Source organism: Xiphias gladius, chromosome 6 (genome assembly GCF_016859285.1).
Source record: "Xiphias gladius isolate SHS-SW01 ecotype Sanya breed wild chromosome 6, ASM1685928v1, whole genome shotgun sequence".
Classification (NCBI taxonomy): domain Eukaryota; kingdom Metazoa; phylum Chordata; class Actinopteri; order Istiophoriformes; family Xiphiidae; genus Xiphias; species Xiphias gladius.
In genome coordinates this window covers 21,734,803-21,752,776 of record NC_053405.1, presented here as the reverse complement: position 1 = coordinate 21,752,776, position 17,974 = coordinate 21,734,803, and the positions used below count along the sequence as shown (strand labels likewise).

General features: G+C 41.7%; 2 protein-coding genes across 7 annotated transcripts in view; one reads left to right on the top strand and one right to left on the bottom strand.

Moving 5' to 3' along the window:
- The first annotated feature begins 187 nt into the window (after positions 1-187).
- On the top strand, positions 188-13,429 carry pfas (phosphoribosylformylglycinamidine synthase). 2 transcript variants are annotated; one of them, XM_040128643.1, is made up of 28 exons: positions 188-412; positions 1,850-1,972; positions 2,136-2,271; positions 3,492-3,597; positions 3,690-3,888; positions 5,131-5,236; positions 5,331-5,471; positions 5,565-5,689; positions 5,790-5,918; positions 6,802-6,939; positions 7,333-7,461; positions 7,569-7,642; positions 7,723-7,879; positions 7,969-8,030; positions 8,146-8,307; positions 8,445-8,681; positions 8,768-8,998; positions 9,227-9,407; positions 9,491-9,574; positions 9,703-9,858; positions 10,215-10,334; positions 10,487-10,632; positions 10,721-10,928; positions 11,293-11,384; positions 11,480-11,594; positions 11,768-11,917; positions 12,133-12,273; positions 12,563-13,429. In XM_040128643.1, exons 2-28 carry the CDS (start codon positions 1,852-1,854, stop codon positions 12,871-12,873), a joined length of 3,957 nt encoding a protein of 1,318 aa, XP_039984577.1. In that variant the 5' UTR covers positions 188-412; positions 1,850-1,851; the 3' UTR covers positions 12,874-13,429. The 2 variants fall into 2 exon arrangements, with proteins under 2 accessions (XP_039984577.1, XP_039984578.1); XM_040128644.1 differs by lacking the exon at positions 188-412 and adding an exon at positions 705-833.
- si:dkey-183n20.15 (RING-HC_RNF170 domain-containing protein) overlaps positions 13,152-17,974 on the bottom strand; it is an 8,599-nt gene continuing 3,776 nt past the window's right edge. For 4 of the 5 annotated variants that reach the window (XM_040128654.1, XM_040128653.1, XM_040128656.1 and 1 more), the window contains 5 exons: positions 17,604-17,715; positions 16,886-16,979; positions 15,054-15,127; positions 14,852-14,962; positions 13,152-14,094 (listed from right to left, as the gene is read on the bottom strand). In XM_040128654.1, coding sequence (XP_039984588.1) covers positions 13,747-14,094; positions 14,852-14,962; positions 15,054-15,127; positions 16,886-16,979; positions 17,604-17,715 — 739 coding nt within the window. In that variant the 3' untranslated portion in view covers positions 13,152-13,746. The remainder of the gene's footprint in view (positions 14,095-14,851; positions 14,963-15,053; positions 15,128-16,885; positions 16,980-17,603; positions 17,716-17,974) is intronic. The other variant, XM_040128657.1, reaches the window with a different exon arrangement.

Below are 17,974 nucleotides of genomic sequence, written 5' to 3'. Positions count from 1 at the left end.
TCTTTGAAAGAGTGTCATTTTGACTCATCTGTTTCTTCTTTAGTAGACCTAAACTTAGCCAAATTTAAATGCCGAGTCTAAAAACACTGGAAGCAGCCTATAAAATACCACCATGAGGTTTTAACTGTAGAATGTAAATGGAAATAAACCCCAGATTATCAGTTAAATAAAGTCATAAGATTCCGTTCTGTGACCATCCACACTCGTTCAATGGAATAGAACAGCAGCCGCGCATGCGCACGCAGTTGGAGCGCTCACACGTGTGTAGACGTCCATCCATCCTGTCCTGGCAGGGTGCAGACCTTCACCAACCAAACTTCTTTCAGTCCCGAAGTTTCTCCAGGACCCCAGGGCTGAGCGGCAACTCACCTTTCCATCCTAAACAAAGAGTCAACCGCGGAGGCTGCTTCCCGTAAGTTAGCTAACGTTACTAACTAGCCTTCTGCTAACTCCGGTACCTTTTTTTTTTCTGTTAGCATGTTTGGCTTCGACCCAACGAAACAGGAGAAACCATTCCAACATTGTGCTAACATGCTGTAAAAGTAAAAGGGATTTATTTTGCTGTTGTCTCATGTCACCTGGTGTCACTTGTATCCTCCATGCTGTTACTGTAGACAGGCTCTTTGATACTCCTTGACAAGTTGCATCACAGTTAGTCAGTGTTGGTAAATCTGTGTGTCTGTGTGTTTGTCTGTTTGTCTGTCATAGGCTACTTTTAGGGACACATTTCCGGCTAAAGACCAGTTAATTGGGGACAGCTTGTCTACTTGGGGACAAAAGCCTTGTCTCCAACTGGGAAAAACTAGATTTTTGTGTCAGTGGTTAGGGATAGGGTAAGTCTCCATGTAATGAATCCAAGTCTATGAAATATCTCCAAAAGTGGCGCGCGCGTGTGTGTGTGTGTGTGTGTGTGTGTGTGTGTGTGTGTGTGTGTGTGTGTGTGTGTGTGTGTGTGTGTGTGTTTTGCAAGGAGGCTGCATCATTCTTCTCCATGTGGTTAAGGACTAACAGAAAGCTCCTGACCGTGAAGTGTGTGACCTCCAACATGCACACAATCAATGGCCCAATTGTCAGGAGGCCGAGACTGTGTGTGTGTGTGTGTTCAGGGTTTGAATTAGTTTTGAAAGAAACATGCATTTATTATTGTTCTGAATTAGCCATAATACCAGCACTGTAAAAATGTGAAGCTTGTGTTGCACGAGGAGTTTGCTGACAGGCTTTTGTGAAAGTCCTGAATGAAATCACCAATATTGTAAACTATGATGTTTTGATCAAAATATGAATGGTTTTCTTGGACAAAATAATATGACCTTGATGCAGTGATTATACTCTGGAAATTTAAAATTTTTCAAGTCGAAAGATAATGTACACCCCTTATTTTGACAATAAATCATGTTTGCAGATTAATTTTGCTTATCTTAACATCTATACGTCCCTTGGGTTTTTAAGGTCATCTTCATGGTCAGCACGCACTGAGCCCTTACACAGATGTTATGGAGGCTCTTGTGTGTTCATGTCTGTGGTAATACTCCAGGCTCCAGCGTTTGCACAGTTTCAATAGTGGCCTCCCATCTGATTATCAGTTTATCTTGACCTGGGTTCATCTGGAGACAAAGGTCTCCAGATAAAATAGTGAGAAAATGCAAAAACAGTCCTGAGTCCTTACTTATCATTGCTTATCAGTATTGACCATCCATTACATTAGAATATGCACTTATTAAGACGAAGTAGATCAGTTTCATCGGAAAAAAAATTATGCCCGCAATCCATCACCTGTGATGGTTTCTGATTGATTTTATTAATGGAAGGTTTTTAAAGTGAATGTTTTTTTTTTTAATCTCTCAATCAGTCATGGCTGTGGTGCGGTTCTACAGTAATGAAGCTGTTAACGGGCGAGCCTTACAACGGGCAGCCAAGCTCTACCACCAGCTGTCAATCACCACGGAGCTGTGCTACAATGTGGAGCTGACAGGTGAGTGTGTAACGGCTAATAATTTAAGGCTGTGGGCATCAAAACAATTGATAAAAAGCTATGTATATACATTTAACTTGTACCTTGAGGTTTCCTCTTGCTGTTTATCCCTTTTCCATGTTTTCCACCTCTGCAAAGCTTTTCTTCTTGCTCTCTGCTGCAGGCTGTGAGAGTCTCAGTGCAGAGCAGAAGGAGGTTCTCCTCTGGTTGTTTCGTCCTCCCCTGCAGGCGGACCCCCTGTCGGAGAAACCAAATCTCATAGAGGGCAGCGGGGAGAAACTGGTGGAGATCGGACCGAGGTAGTGCTGTACCCAAGCAGTCTGATCAGTTACCTGGATTACATGCTGTGGGTCTGCTTTTGTCCCACAGTGAGCTTTATTTTCATTATACTGAAGACATTATAAAACGTGTTAACTGAGAGTTACATGAAAAGACTCTCACGTATGGATATCAGGTTTCTATACGTTGAGCATGAAAGTTAATTCTTGACAAGTCAAAGTTCTTGAGCTTTTTTCTTTTTTCGTGATGTGACCAAAATATAGAAGTCTGCTCAATTTCAGTATCATTTGCTCATTAGAACTGGGTTGTTAACACTGGAGCAAGCTGGGCACAAATTTTATCATAAAGGTGCAGTTACATTTATAAAGGGAGTCTGTACAGTTCCTTACATGTATCAGATGTTAAGCCCTACTAGTGACCCCTAGAAGCTGCAGTGTTGATTGCCACCAAATAAAAGCAAGTTCAATCACTATCCTTAAGAATTTTATGTTCATAGAGCCTTATTACTAGAGGGACAAAAATGTTAAGTTTGGCTTGAGAATGACACTGGAGGGAAGCTCATCAAGTGCCCAAAACATTTAAGGTTTATGTGCTGAGGATCATGTATTTGCTCCATAAATATCATAATAAGCTGGTCATTATTTTAATACTTCTTGTGTGTCTCAATAGAGCACGGGTCAGAAAACATTAATATTCATCCAGAGCTTATCATGAATTTTCATACCAAATGTCATAGAGTTGTAACACCCTGAGACCCCGAAAAGACAAAACATATCAGATATGGATCAGATTAACTGATTCAGTTGCCACCAGCAGAGTAAAAATGAAAATTTCCACGTAAATAAAATCCAGTCTGAAAAACGTTCAAACTAGCAAATTGCATAGAGGGATTAGTATCACTTAACAAATATAGTTTACATCCCAGTAGCACTTACTGTCAGTCTTAGCATGTCCTTGCATGCTGACCAGGACATATACAGTTATGTACAGCTGCTTAGAGCATCAACTACAATTTTTACTAATTTTATTTATTTATTTATTTAGTTTTTTATGAATCGCTTTTTTCTCATGAAGTAAGGAGATGTTCACTGTGTCCACTGGAAGATAATATGGAAATCTTCACTGATAATTTTAATCTGTCAAACAGGCTTTAGGCAAACATGATTTGCAGTGACAATGAAGCCTAAGATTTTGTTTTTTCAACAGTATTTATTGGCATTGTTGCTCTTTTGCCCTTCAGGTTGAACTTCTCCACCGCCTGGTCCACTAACGCTGTGTCCATCTGCCACAGTGCCGGTCTCACTAATGTCACGCGGGTTGAGCTGTCTCGCAGGTTTCTAATCAAGGTTTGAACACACACACACACACAATTATTTTGTAGAGCGCTGATTCAGGATTGTTTTGTCACTTCATGTCCCTGCTTCTCTCTCCCCTCCAGCCCAAAAAGGGAGAGAGTGTTACCAAGCTCAATGGAGATCTAAACAAACTTATTGAGTGTCTGTATGACAGTATGACCGAGTGTGTCTATCAGCATCCCATCACCTCTTTCATTGTGGAAACCAAACCACAACCAGTGTTTGAGGTGGACATCCTGGGGAAGGGTCGTGCAGCCTTGGAGACAGCAAACGATGATCTGGGTGAGACTCCCTTTACAGTTTCCAAATTGGAGGAGTTTGTCTTTGCACTATTCAGCCTCAGCCTCTTTCCATCTCTGCTTTTACTTTTGTCACTCAGACTAGTACTTAATGTACACTTACCTTTCTCCTTCTTTATGCCTCTTTTCAGTCTTGCAGCTATTTATGATTACACTGCGTGTGCTGGTGGAGGTAATAATGCCACATGATGCATGACATTATTACTTAGCTGGTTAAAGTCACAGGACAGCGATGATGCTGCTCATTATCTTGCACGTGCATGTGTGTCCAATGTGCTGTGAAATCCAAAAAAGAGATAAAGGCTCCATCTATTTAATGGAAAGTTAGATAAGGATTAAGTTGATCTTTTTGGTTTGGGTTGCAGCAATAAAACTATAAACTAACTAGACAGTATATAAAATAAAAACTATAAACTATAAAAGTTAACAGTTTTACTTTCTACTACCCGATGCACAAAACAATAATGCATTTCATATTCATGTATTATATATTGGTTATTCACAAACCGTTCCTCTCTTTGTATGAATAGTTTCAGACGGACACTAACCACTGCGACAAAACGTGGTGTGCGTGCTTGCGTTTATGCTCTGCTTATTCACTTCTTCCCAACTTCATTAATATTCAAAAGCTGCTCAATGAGAATAATTAGATGAGAACAATTTAAGTACATGCTTTGTAGGTTCACTCATGCTCAACTGGTGAACTGAGGAGATAATTAAAAATGGCCTAAAGGATTTTTATTGACCCTAAAGCTGCCTTATTCCCCCTAAGGACTGATTTTGCTTTCACTATGTTGCTTCCCCAGTCAAGTTAAACATGGTGTTTAATATAAGGGACACAAATTGCTATGAGTGACATGACATTGTTTTAAATCAACGCATACTTTTGAATAATAATAATAATAATAATCCTTTCAGAATTTCATAAGTTTAAATTCTGTAGAATTTGATTTAACTGTACATAAACCAAAACTATGTCAAATAGTTTTTAGTTGGGTTTCTGTTCCCTTGAAGCATGCAGAGGATATAAATAGCTGTTTGGATCTCACTGTGTGTGTGTTTGTGTCTGTGTTTCTGTTGATTGATTCAATGTACACCTCTATTAGTGTTGACTTCTCCGTGGGTTGTTGCCTGCATTGCAGTTATAAGAAAAAAATTCTACACGTACAATATGTTGTGTTTTTTGGTGATTCAAGATCTCTAGTGTGTGATTTGCTTAAAACAGGTCTGGCCTTTGACTCCTGGGATCTGGACTACTACACATCAATGTTCCAGAGGATTAAAAGGAACCCCACTAGCGTGGAGTGTTTTGACCTGGCCCAGTCCAACAGGTGGGGTTTGTGTGCAGTGTGTTGCTAGGCACTGTAGTTTTTGTTTCTGGGTGTTTTTGTTCTCTAATGCTCTCTCTGCCCTGTGGTGTCCCAGTGAGCACAGTCGTCACTGGTTCTTCCGGGGGCGGATGGTGATGGACGGGCAGGAGCAGAATGAGACTCTTTTCAGTCTCATAATGGACACCCAGCGTCACAGCAACCAGAACAACGTCATCAAGTTCTGCGACAACAGCAGGTAGGAGTGTAAGCAACAGAGCAACCAAAGATGCTGTGAGTGTGTATGTCTGTGTGTGCATTTCACACTGAATCCATGTGTGTATGTGCCCAGTGGTATCAAAGGCATGGAAATGGAGTGTATTTACCCAAAAGATCCATCCCAAGCCAGCCCGTATGAGACACGGCACTCACTACGACATGTCATCTTCACTGCAGAGACACACAACTTCCCGACAGGTTTGGACAAACAAAATGATGCTTACTTGAAACACAAGTGTCCTTTATTCCTCATGTGTTGTTTTCCATATAATAACTTTCCATCTCGTCTGACGTCTAGGTGTAGCACCATTCAGTGGGGCCACCACAGGAACAGGAGGTCGTATCAGAGATGTCCAGAGTGCGGGACGAGGGGGCCACGTCATCGCCGGCACTGCAGGATACTGCTTCGGCAATCTGCATATACCAGGTTAGAATGGGTGGAACCCTAAAACGGTTTGCTTTACTTTCCTCACTTATAATAATGATGATGATGATTATCATAACATTATTATTATTATTATTATTATTATTATTATTATTATTTATTGAACACTTTTCAAAATCCAAATTATAAAGTGCTTCATACAAGGCAGCAAATTAACATCAACAAACATTTGTAACATAATCTGTAAGGGTTAAAAGACTTAACAAAGGGGACCGAGCTTCGGAATGCAGACGTCATCACGCACACAAACTTGTATTGACAATTTCTCCATTCTCCTTGGACAAGTTTCAATAAATATTTTCAGCATAAGACATTTTGAACACTTCCTTCACTGATGAGTTGACGAAAATATTGTATATTTTAAAATATTTCTGTGATTAAAAACATGATTGAACAAGCTTTGTGGTATGCTGTTCAAAACTTAAATTACTATCAAACAAAACAAGATTTCTTGCAACAGACTTCATATGTCCTAATATGGAACAAGCAGATGGCAGAAATTGTGTTGTGATGTGTTGTGACCCAGTGGCAAGGATCTCTGTTTTGCTGGAGTTGAGCTGAAGAAAAATTTGTGGCATCCAGTTTTTTAGCAGTCCTCTAGCATGCCAGCGCCAGTGGGCCTACTAGTGAGGTACATCTGAGTGTCATCAACATAACGATGGAAAGAGACACATGTTTACAAAATGTCTACAAATGATGTGCCCCAGGGGAAACATGTATAGGGAAAATAAAATTGGTCTCAAAATTAAACCCTGAGGCAAACCATAACTAATATGAGAATATGAAGTGAAATAGTTGTTAATAGAGACACAGAAAACTAACTTGGACAGTGCGACACGTCTTTTCTTACTGTCCTTCTCTCCAGGTTACGTTCTCCCCTGGGAGTCTGAAGGAGAGGGCTGGGAGTATCCCTCCAGCTTTGCCCCTCCGCTGCAGGTGGCCATCGAGGCCAGTGACGGAGCATCAGACTACGGCAACAAGTTTGGGGAACCTGTCCTGTCAGGTAAGGAAACTTACGCTATATATACTGAAGCATTTCTAGATTATATTCCACAGCTAATTCTTCACCTGAATCAAAACAGGTGACAGGACAGAGCTGATCAACGCATACTGTAAAACAGGGATGCAGTATAATATTATCTTCATTATTGCAGAAATTAGTTTTCAGAAGTTACCACAACCAATGTGTGATAAGATCTTTCTCTTAGACTGAGTAGTTGGCAAAAAAATAAGATATTATTTTAAGTATAGGAAACGGAGAAAAGGAAAACAAATTGTATCCGTAAAACTGCAAATAGCATATGTTTGGGGGTTTTTCTACTTTTATTAAATTTAAATCAGTTCAGTCAATTTCAATCAATTTCTTTTATACTGTTTTTATATAATTCCCTTCTAGGTTTTGCTCGCTCCTTTGGTATGCGGCTGGCTAATGGTGAGCGGCGAGAGTGGATTAAGCCAATCATGTTCAGCGGTGGTCTCGGTTCTATTGAAGATACACATGTGAAGAAAGAAGAGGCACAGACAGGTAACGTTTTAACTCTGTAGGTAAAAGGAGTTTAATCAATGCAGAGGCTCTATTAACACATATCGATCAATGACTCACAGTTTCCCTCTGCTCTTCCTTTCGATCAGGGATGGAAGTGGTGAAGATCGGAGGGCCGGTGTACAGGATCGGCGTGGGAGGAGGAGCGGCCTCCTCTGTACAAGTAGGGGTGCTACATTAAATCCCACTGAGACAATCAGTGACCCCAAGTTTCAGTGTATTTGAATATATTTTGGCTTGTAGGTCCAGGGGGACAACTCCAGCGACAGGGATCTGGGTGCAGTGCAGAGGGGAGATGCTGAAATGGAGCAGAAGATGAATCGCGCTCTAAGGGCGTGCCTGGAAAGAAGCAGTGGCAATCCAGTCTGCAGTATACATGATCAGGGGGCGGGAGGAAATGGTATGAAATATAGGGCTTTTTTCAGCATTTTTATAAAGCTTAGGAAATTAGACAAAAGTTAAGGTATTGAGACATCTTCTCATCTTTAGGTAATGTGCTCAAGGAGCTCAGTGAGCCAGCTGGAGCTATAATCTACTGCAGCAGATTCAAGGTAATCGGTGCATGAACACAGCTACAAACACTAAGATACACAAACACACATTCTGCTATTTCTCATTTTATTTCACCCTCATTTTTGTCCTCTCCGCTCTTTCTCTGCTGTGTAGAAAGGGGACCCCACTTTGAGTGTGTTGGAGCTGTGGGGAGCAGAGTATCAGGAGAGCAATGCCTTGCTGCTCAGCCCATCAGACAGGTCTTTCCTGGAGAGGGTGTGTCAGAGGGAGAAGTGTCCCGTTGACTTTGTGGGAAACATCACCGGAGACGGCAGGGCACGTTTCAGCCTAGATCAAGTCGATAAAATAGTGGCCACTAGCCACATCATACCCCTGGAAAACCTCAAGTATCACACTGAATCAGTTCCCAAATCAGCATCTTTGTGTTTATTTCTGTCTGACTTCTCCCGCAGATTGTGCTAGTAGATGATGAGGGGGGTAGTGGTGATCAAGCAGACGGAGGGCGTTGTCCTGTCGACCTTCAGCTGGAGTGGGTTCTGGGAAAGATGCCTCAGAAGGAGTTTAAGATGGAGCGTCTGACCCCGACCCTCAAGCTGCTGGCTCTTCCTGCTGGGCTGACAGTCAAAGATGCTCTGGATAGAGTCTTACGTTTGCCTGCTGTGGCGTCCAAACGCTACCTAACCAACAAGGTGTGTGTTGTCCGTCTGTCTCTGCAGAAGTAAATTTGCGCAGACAGCATGTGATTATTCATGTCTTCGCGCTCTCCCTCTTTCAGGTGGACCGGTCTGTGACTGGGTTGGTTGCCCAGCAACAGTGTGTCGGCCCTCTTCACACCCCACTAGCCGACGTTGCTGTTGTTGCTCTGTCACCGTTCAGCCTAGAGGGAGCAGCGACGGCCATCGGGGAGCAGCCAATTAAAGGGCTCGTCTGTCCTGCGGCGGGGGCTCGTATGGCTGTGGGAGAAGCTCTTACCAATCTGGTGTTTGCCAGAGTCACAGCGCTTAAGGTGAGCGGATAAGGGAGAGAGTGAGGAATTTCAAAGAATCTGTTTGAGTCAGAACCCAAACAGGGGAAATTTATCAATTGACATCTGCAAAATAATTAAAAATGAATCAAAATGCAAGATGCATAATCCTTTCCCCACTTAATAAAATAAGATAGATTAGGTCAGAAATGTGACAAATATCCAATGATTTGTTTTTTACCTCAACAATGTACTGTACATGTGTTTTAGGATGTGAAGTGTAGTGGTAACTGGATGTGGGCTGCCAAGTTGCCCGGTGAAGGAGCTTGTTTGTGGGAGGCCTGCAAAGCCATGTGTGAGGTCATGGGTCAGCTTGGAGTGGCCATCGATGGGGGCAAGGACTCTTTAAGTATGGCCGCAAGAGTGGGGAAAGAGACGGTCAAAGCTCCAGGTACTCTCACTGTCTGTCTGTCTTTAGGAGTTTGTTTGTGTGTGTTTTAATTAAACTTGGCTTTCATCCTGCTTCTGTTTCAGGTGCTCTGGTTATCTCGGCATATGCTGTTTGTCCTGACATCACGGCCACTGTGACGCCCGATCTTGAGGGTCCAGATGGCAAAGGTATGACACACTCAGACAGAGACACACACACACACACACACACACACACACACACACACACACACACACACACACACTCTAAGACAACATATCACATGCCTCTGACCCTTTGTCCCCTTTGTCTGCAGGCGTGTTGTTGTGGGTTCCTCTCAGTCCAGGCCGTCATCGTCTTGGAGGGTCTGCCCTGGCTCAGTGCTACGGCCAGCTTGGAGATTGCTCTCCTGACCTGGACCAGCCAGCACTATTGACTGCCTGCTTCAACACAACTCAGACACTCATACACGGTCAGCTTGCACCTGCAGGCAAAGAAATACCTGCCACAGAAATGAAAAAAGTTTAGCTTTGTGTATTGTGTTTTAGTCTGTGAGAGAATTTTAGCTTTATTTTCATACTCCACTCACTGGGCCACAGTTTTGTGCTGCATTGACACAGCCACCTAGTGCTTTTACTGTGTATTTTCTACCCTTTAAAGTTGTTTATTCAGTAAATCTGTGTGATTTTGAAGTTAAGTAAATCTGATATAAAATTTTAAGTGGATTGTAAGTGAATAATTATTAGAAAGTATGGAAGAAAAAAAATAGAAGAGAGAACAGAGGCATTCTGATTTTTTTTTTTTTTTTTTCCCCCCCTGTTCTTTCAGATCGTCTGCTGAGCGCAGGACATGACATCAGTGATGGAGGCCTCATCTCCTGCCTGCTGGAGATGGCATTTGCAGGAAACCGTGGAATTGATGTTGAGTTGTCATCACAAGGAACTGGAGGTTAGTGAGTTGACTTTTGGATTTTTTTTCCCTTTGAACTGCATATTAAGGCATACAATACAAACTGTAAGCATGACAACACAAAGTTATTGTCGGTTTTTTTTTTGTTTTTTTTTTTTTTTTTTCAATACTGTGCCTCTTTATCTGCACAGTCATGGAGCTGTTGTTCAGCGAGGAGTTGGGATTGGTTCTGGAGGTTTCACAGTCTGATGTAGAAACAGTGTGTCAGAGATTCAGCGACGCAGGTGTGCAGTGCAACCGTATCGGCAGAACCTGTGGCTTCGGACCAGAGGCTATGGTGAGACGTCAACCTCAATATGTATCTTAAGCCTTTACACTTCCTCTGTGATGATCATTTTTTTCTATTTCTCTCAATTGACTTCCAGGTCAGTGTTCGTGTGGATGGACAAGAGCTACTGAGAGAGCCGCTACCTAACCTCAGAGCACTGTGGGAGGACACCAGTTTCCAGCTGGAGCGCCTTCAGGCCAATGAGATCTGTGTTAAACAGGAAGAGGAGGGTTTGGCCAAGAGGACACAGCCCTACTTTAAACTGACCTTCGACCCCTCTGAAACGCCCAGCATCAGCCAGCTCAGTATGACTAAACAGAATTGATCAAATTTACAGTTATTTAGTGTATTCCAAGGCTGCAACTAATCTTCATTTTCATTATCAGTTCGCCTATTAGTTATGTGATTAATCAATTTATCGTTTTGCCTCTATATGTCAAAATTAATGCCAAATGAAGACTAAAATAGTGTCTGACCAAAAAATATTCCTAATAAAATAAATTAATAAATGGAATTCACATTTACAATATGAAAATTGTAGCATTGTGTGTGATTACATCAATAGCAAACGAAATAGCAAATGTGTATGATTATCAGGTATTAAAATTGTCACTGACGCATTTTTTCTGTTGATCATAAATCTCTCCTATGTGTCTTGCCGTCTTTCAGCTGCAAGGCAGCCTCGTGTAGCAGTGGTGAGAGAGGAAGGTAGTAACGGAGACCGAGAGATGTCTGTGTCTTTGTATATGGCAGGCTTTGAGGTAGGTATAAGATATAATTACCTTTATCAATTGGGTATATGTTTACCAAAGCTGTACAGCTGACGTGCATGACCCTTGTCTATATTTGTGTGTAGGTGTGGGATGTCACGATGCAGGATCTGTGCTCTGGCTCCCTGACCCTGGAGCATTTCAAAGCAGTAGTGTTTGTTGGTGGATTCAGCTACGCAGACGTCCTTGGATCTGCTAAAGGTTCATTGTTTGTTTATTTGCACATATGTATAAAAATACAGCAGAAATTTAAAAAAATAATAAAACTTTTAACATTGTGCAGGAGAGGTTTGAAGCCAAAAATGGCTTATAAAGATGCCTCCCTTTATATATACATATATGTGTTTTGTAACAGTATTCTCCTTTCATAAAAGGTTGGGCTGCGACTGTTGCATATAACCCCAAGGCCAAGGCTGATTTTGATCGCTTCCGGCAGCGGGACGACACACTGAGTCTAGGTGTGTGCAATGGCTGCCAGCTGCTCGCCCTGCTGGGCTGGGTGGGAGAAGGCAAGGATGGAGCAGGTAAGAGGAGAGGGCAGGAAAAGCAGTGAAAATGTTGCGTACAAATTTCATGATGATGATGATGATGATGATGATGGGTAAAATAATAATCTAGAAGTGAATTGAGACACTGTAACAGCAATAAGAGAAAAAATGAATGTTGTCATCACAGGAGATTTGTTGCAGCTGCTACTGAGCTTTAAACGTTTTCTTATTCTCTTCAAATTTTACCCCAGAGTCTGAAGTGGTGTTGATTCATAATAAGTCTGGCAGGTTTGAGTCGCGATTCGTCAGCGTTGGGATCCAGGCTTCCCCATCCATTTGGCTCCAAGGCATGGAGGGATCAGCTCTGGGAGTCTGGGTTGCACATGGAGAAGGTACAATCAAGAACGAGTAAAATCTTCCATAGAGTCGATCACGTACAGTAGTTGTACAGTTGTGGAACAAATTTCTGGCCAAAAACCAACAAGTTGTGAGAAATATTTAAGTGGCTGTTGAATGCAGAATTGGATCATAATTGAGTACAAAAGGTTTGCTCAGTGTGAAAGTTTTGAACTTATGCAATAGCAACTCATCCTGCTAACTCACATGTCACAGTTCACTAGGTTCTGTGATCAGTAGCTGTGTTTGATATTGATTTTCCCCAAACCTCTTTCCTTTCTGCAGGTCTGATGCAATTCCATAGCTCCCAGGCTCAGGACCAGACTATTTCTGGTGGGCTCGCCCCCCTACACTACCTTGACGACCAAGGTCGTCCCACCGAAGAGTACCCTCTTAACCCTAACGGCTCCCCGCAGGGTATCGCAGGCCTCTGCTCCAGGGACGGCAGACACCTGGCCATGATGCCCCACCCTGAGCGCTGCACCCTGAGCTGGCAGTGGCCCTGGGCCCCGAGGGACTTCAGGCCTTCTCTCACACCTTCACCCTGGCTACGCATGTTCAAGAACGCAGCTGCCTGGTGCAGCAACATACAATGATACTCGTTTAAATCTCTGGTGCTGTCAAAAATGAATTTGCTCAATAGTGTACTTCACCTTTTTACTAAGTGTGATACTTGGTCTGTTTGCATTATTACCAGTGCCTGCTATAATACTTTATTACTTGAAGACTGTTACGGATTCCTGTTGACTTTATACATGTTCCATAGGTTCATCTGTTACATACCATTCAAATCTGCTGACATTATCAGTGTTGCTCTGCTGAAAATCCAGAAACCAAACTTGCTAATAAATAAATCAATAGAGAAGGAGTAGCATGTGTACTGTGTCATAAGATTAAGAAAACCCACTTAAGACAATAAATATTATTTATTTTAAACATAAAAACAATTTCATACAATATAAAGTATTTAAATAGAAGTCAATACTACAGTACTGACATGACAGCTTTTCTTGAGCTCGCTGAAACAAAGTGACAAAATTGCTGCCTAGTTAGAGGGGTAAACATGACAGTTTGCTCAGTTTTGGGGGGTAAGATGCTATAAATTATGGATTATTAAAATATAAATGATGAATTAATTAAGATTTTGCCTATTTAATATGGATTAACCAGCCAAACACTTCAGGCCCAGGAACTTAAGGAGGAAGGATTTGTAATCAAAGTTGAACCACCAAACTGCATAACACTGTATTTCAGGTATCACTCTTGCTCAAGGCTCTGTAAACACTTGGCAAACAGGCCTGGAGTCTGCGTCCACAGTCTGAGAGCCAGACACACCGTCTAACATTTCAACTGTTGCATGCTGTGCTATTGTCAGTATTCTTGCATCCACTAGCTACAGTCAGAAGGAAGAAATCCAATAAAAGTCCATATCAAAAGAGCTTGTACTGACACTCCACAGCAGCATCTGTCTACAGTGAATTCCCCATTACTCCTCGTGAGGTTGTAGCATTTGCAGAGTGCCTTCCTCTCTCTGGCACCATTTGCTGGTTGATGTTGATAACGCAGATAAGGAGAAGGATGACCACCACCAGGTCATCCAGAACCCCCAGCAGGCCGCAGAGGGAGGGGTCTGTTTCTAGGGGACTTGCTGCTGGTGAGGACACAGGGTCCAAAGGAGGGGAGGAGATGGACACCACAGTGCCCACGCAGCACAGGGCCACCCTGAAGAAAAATAGCCACACAAGGCCTCCCATGGTGCCGAGGCCACGGGCCAGTAACTGCAGGAGAAGGGGCGCATCACACAGGTAGTCTGTCACCTGTTAGTGGCCAAGAGAAGAAGAAATGTCAGAGAGGAAAACAAATAGCAAATGGTTCAAGATGTGAACATTCACACATTCAAACATGATATGATTGATCTTTATAATATTAAAAGACAAGTAGGGAAAATACGATTTTCGTGCACACAGCACTTATAGAATGTCACTGAATTCTTATTAGGACTTCCTATATTTCCTTTTATGTAAAGATAGAGTTTTATATTTTCAAAGTGTGTGAGTCTATTTAAACTCAACATTCAGCTGCTATACTGTGAAGACCTGTGCACTTTAACACCACCTTTTAGCAAACAGCCCCACCACATTTTAAATGTATTTATGTGGAGATCCTTGTGCGAAATCAGTTGTTTATGTCAAAGGAAAGAAAACCCATCCAAGGTTGGGCAACTAAGTGCGTCAGCGCTACATGTGTTAACCAGATACTTCCATTGTCTGGAATTGGTGGTTGTATAATAAAGTAAATCCTTGAGGTTGCAGAACATGTGTTCCTGTTACCAAACCTAGTATCATAGGAAATAGTGGAGGAATTCTCATCTTTCCTATGATCTAATCTGATGTTGCATTCAAGACTGTAAAAGAAAGTTACACCCACTACTTTTAAACAAGCAGACAGGTGAAGAGGAAAAATAAATGGAAGGACTAGTTTCTAATAAGAGACTACTTTCAATTAAGACTAAAAATCAATTGTTTGAAGGACGTGTGTCCTGTTTGATGTCTGAAGGTTTGATGGAGTACTGACCCGTCGTGGGGCTCCAGAATAACGTTTGTTGTAATCTGTGATTTCCCCAAGAACTTCCTTTGACTGTCGGTCTGATCGACTCTCGTTAAATAGATGGCAAAGCACACTGACCTGGAAAGTCACAAACATTTTCTCACAAACAACTCTATGTTCACACTCGTTCTGAACTGACTGTGTTTACATCGGATCATGCATACTGTACCTTCTGTCTACACAGAGGGCAGCTGATTGCGTCCAACCATGACCCATGTCTCCAGTAGGCGATCAGACAGGGAGCTGCAGAATCAAACACATGAATCAGCACCTTTGGATCAAAATTTAACAATTTACACTACAGTGTCTATCTAATGCTTCTATTAAATATTTACACTGTAGCTAAACTGCAGTAAAAGCCACCACTATTACAAGAATGCAATGAAGAGGCAATATTCCTTTTGCTGTTACTGATAACAGGCAGAGGCTTTTGGGTGTTCAAGGGTTGAAGATTCTCTTGAGTGTGATATGCCGGGGTAAGACGGAGGTGAGTGGGTCAGGTGTTAAGTGTCTACAGTATGTTAAGGTAAAGGTGAAATTAAGTGTGTGCTGGAATAGAAATAGGTTTGTAATCTGTGACAGATAAGATCAGGGTCAACCTGTTACCAGACACCCCCATTTTTGTGCACAAGCCCGAAAACAATGTACCCACAAGAAAAAGGTAAGTCATAAACCGGTTCTCTATCACTAAAGCAATCACAAACAAAACTACTCAAGTTTGTGGACGTTTTTTCTCCACTACAACACGTTTATTGGACTAAAGCTCAGCTGCATTTTGTTGATTGGAGTCCTGTAACAATGTTTTGGAGTTTTTAGCACTTGGGCACGTTTTTTCCCCTCACAAAAAACCAAAAAGGTAAGAAGCAACTTTTCTGTAGTGTGTGCTAACCTGCCACAAAATTAAAGACATCTGTTGCAGTGATATGAGGATCCTGACATGCTTTGCACAGATAAAATAAGGAGACTTAAAGCTTTCAAACAATGTATAATTTCTCAAGGTTGTGTGAAGATTGAGTCCAGTACAGACCAAAAGAAAACTAAAGTAGCGCTGCCAAGGCCAAAGCGTCTAGAAGGTGGGACAGTATTTTCATTTTTAATGTTACACAGGTGTGCAAGAGAGACACTGTACGTAAGAAACGTGGATTTCTAATTATTACAAAAAAGAGGCTTTTTGTCAAAACCAGACCTAAAGAGACTTGGAGTGTGCTTTCATGTGCTTGATGTGCCTGAGTAGTTTTTAATAAATTACATACATCTCTTTCTTTGTTTTCTCTTTCTCAAGTTTTAATCCAAAGCACAATGAGAGTTGCCTTGTGTATGAAATGTGTTAAAGCTGCCTTGAGCAGACTCACACAATGTTTGTGTGTAAAGTGCAATTGTGTCTCTTCTGGGAAGAAGTACACCTTTCAGTTACACTATTATGTGTACGTGTCACTACAGACGCTAGTGAGTTTACAGTAGTTCAAGGTTAATCAAACCTTTAAGACTAAGGTAATGCCACAGTCAAGGTTAGATCACATATTAGCTAATTTAGTAACACTTCATTGAAAATGGTACAATACGATAAAACAACACGATCACATCTACTTCTGTAAATTTTGAGTTGTACTTAGGGTTCACCTCTCACCATACTGTGATGTGAAAAGCTAATTGAGAGGCAGAGTTGGGGAACCATGGCAACAGTTAATTATTGAAAGCCAAACAGACAGGTCTCAATGCTCCAGACACGCAGCTGTAACACTCTGATGCTACACTGATGCCAGTGAATGGCATGAACGAAGACGCAAACACGTGATGTAACAGGTGAGTAAGATGAATGAAAAATGAATGAATCCCGTCTCGTACAGTAGATGATGGCCTGAGCAGGTGCATGAATAAAAGAAAACCAATCAGGTCTGCTCTGATACTTCTTCAGAATCAGACGATTGTGCGTGTGTGTGTGTGTGTGTGTGTGTGTGTGTGTGTGTGTGTGTGTGTGTGTGTGTGTGTGTAATCTCGTACCACAGAACAAATGGCCACAGTTCGTCTGGACTGGGAAGCTGGCGGTCTGCAGGCAGACTGGGCAGTGCCAGTCTCGATGGCTTGTGGATGATTCCTGAAGAGATGACAAGAAAAGAAAGACAAAAGTTAAAGGATTAGAGGAACAGGAACACAACAGGAATTAGGAAATAAAAAAGAAGGAGGGAGAAGAAAGAAGAAAGATGACAAATCTAAAAACATCTAAGGCCAAATATAGTATTGCACCTACTGTTTGCTAAATAATCTCCTGAATACTTAAAGTCCTAGATGATCCCTCATAACACACAGTATAATTGATACACAATACGTGTTTATTGACTTTTGAGGAAGCAAGACTATTATCATTTGTTTGGCAGCAGCCCTCTAAATCAGACTGTGACCCTAATAAAAGCAATAAAAATTGAAAAGGAGTGCCTTACAGTAATAATATTGCCTGTGTACGTGTCCTGTTATCACTGTTTGTTTAAAATCTCAGACAACAGAAAAAATTGGGGATTTATCTTTTTTTTTTCCAAATCAGTGTAATCCCTTCAAAAGAAGTTAAGACGTGGGGATCACCAAAAGTGGAGTAAGTTGGTTTTACGACTGACAAACAATAATGTAACCGCATTGACATCAATTAATAAAAACAATTCTGGACTATAGCACTACATCAGTTTCATATCTGTGTTTAGTGTGTGTGAGTAAGTGAGGTTCCCACCTTGTGGCAGCTCATATACGTTGGTGCTGACTGCTCAGGTGCACAAACCAAAGACCTGGGTGACCCGAGGTGACCCTGACCCACTGGACCCTCAGAGGGGAGATGGTCCGGTCTGCAACGTGACATGACATGGTGACAACAATAAACACACCTTAAATACTGCATATCTGCTAGTGAGGAGATACTGACACAAAACTAACAGTTCGTGAGATAAGGTTGATTGTGCTCAGTCGTTTTCCGATGCTGATGCTCTGACTACAGCAGTTTGACATGTTGCATCCACCAGGACTGCTGTTTGCCTAAATGATTTTAAGATGAATATTTTACATGGAAAGTTAAAACCATTTATGTAAGAAAAAATACAAATTGGC

What these genes read in the sequence shown, in the direction of transcription:
- pfas (XM_040128643.1), top strand. Translation starts at nt 1,852, where the DNA reads ATGGCTGTGGTGCGGTTCTACAGTAATGAAGCTGTTAACGGGCGAGCC. An exon ending in CTACAATGTGGAGCTGACAG is followed by an intron (nt 1,973 to 2,135) that starts GTGAGTGTGTAA and finishes TCTCTGCTGCAG; the next exon opens with GCTGTGAGAGTCTCAGTGCA. An exon ending in GCCCAGCATCAGCCAGCTCA is followed by an intron (nt 10,929 to 11,292) that starts GTATGACTAAAC and finishes GCCGTCTTTCAG; the next exon opens with CTGCAAGGCAGCCTCGTGTA.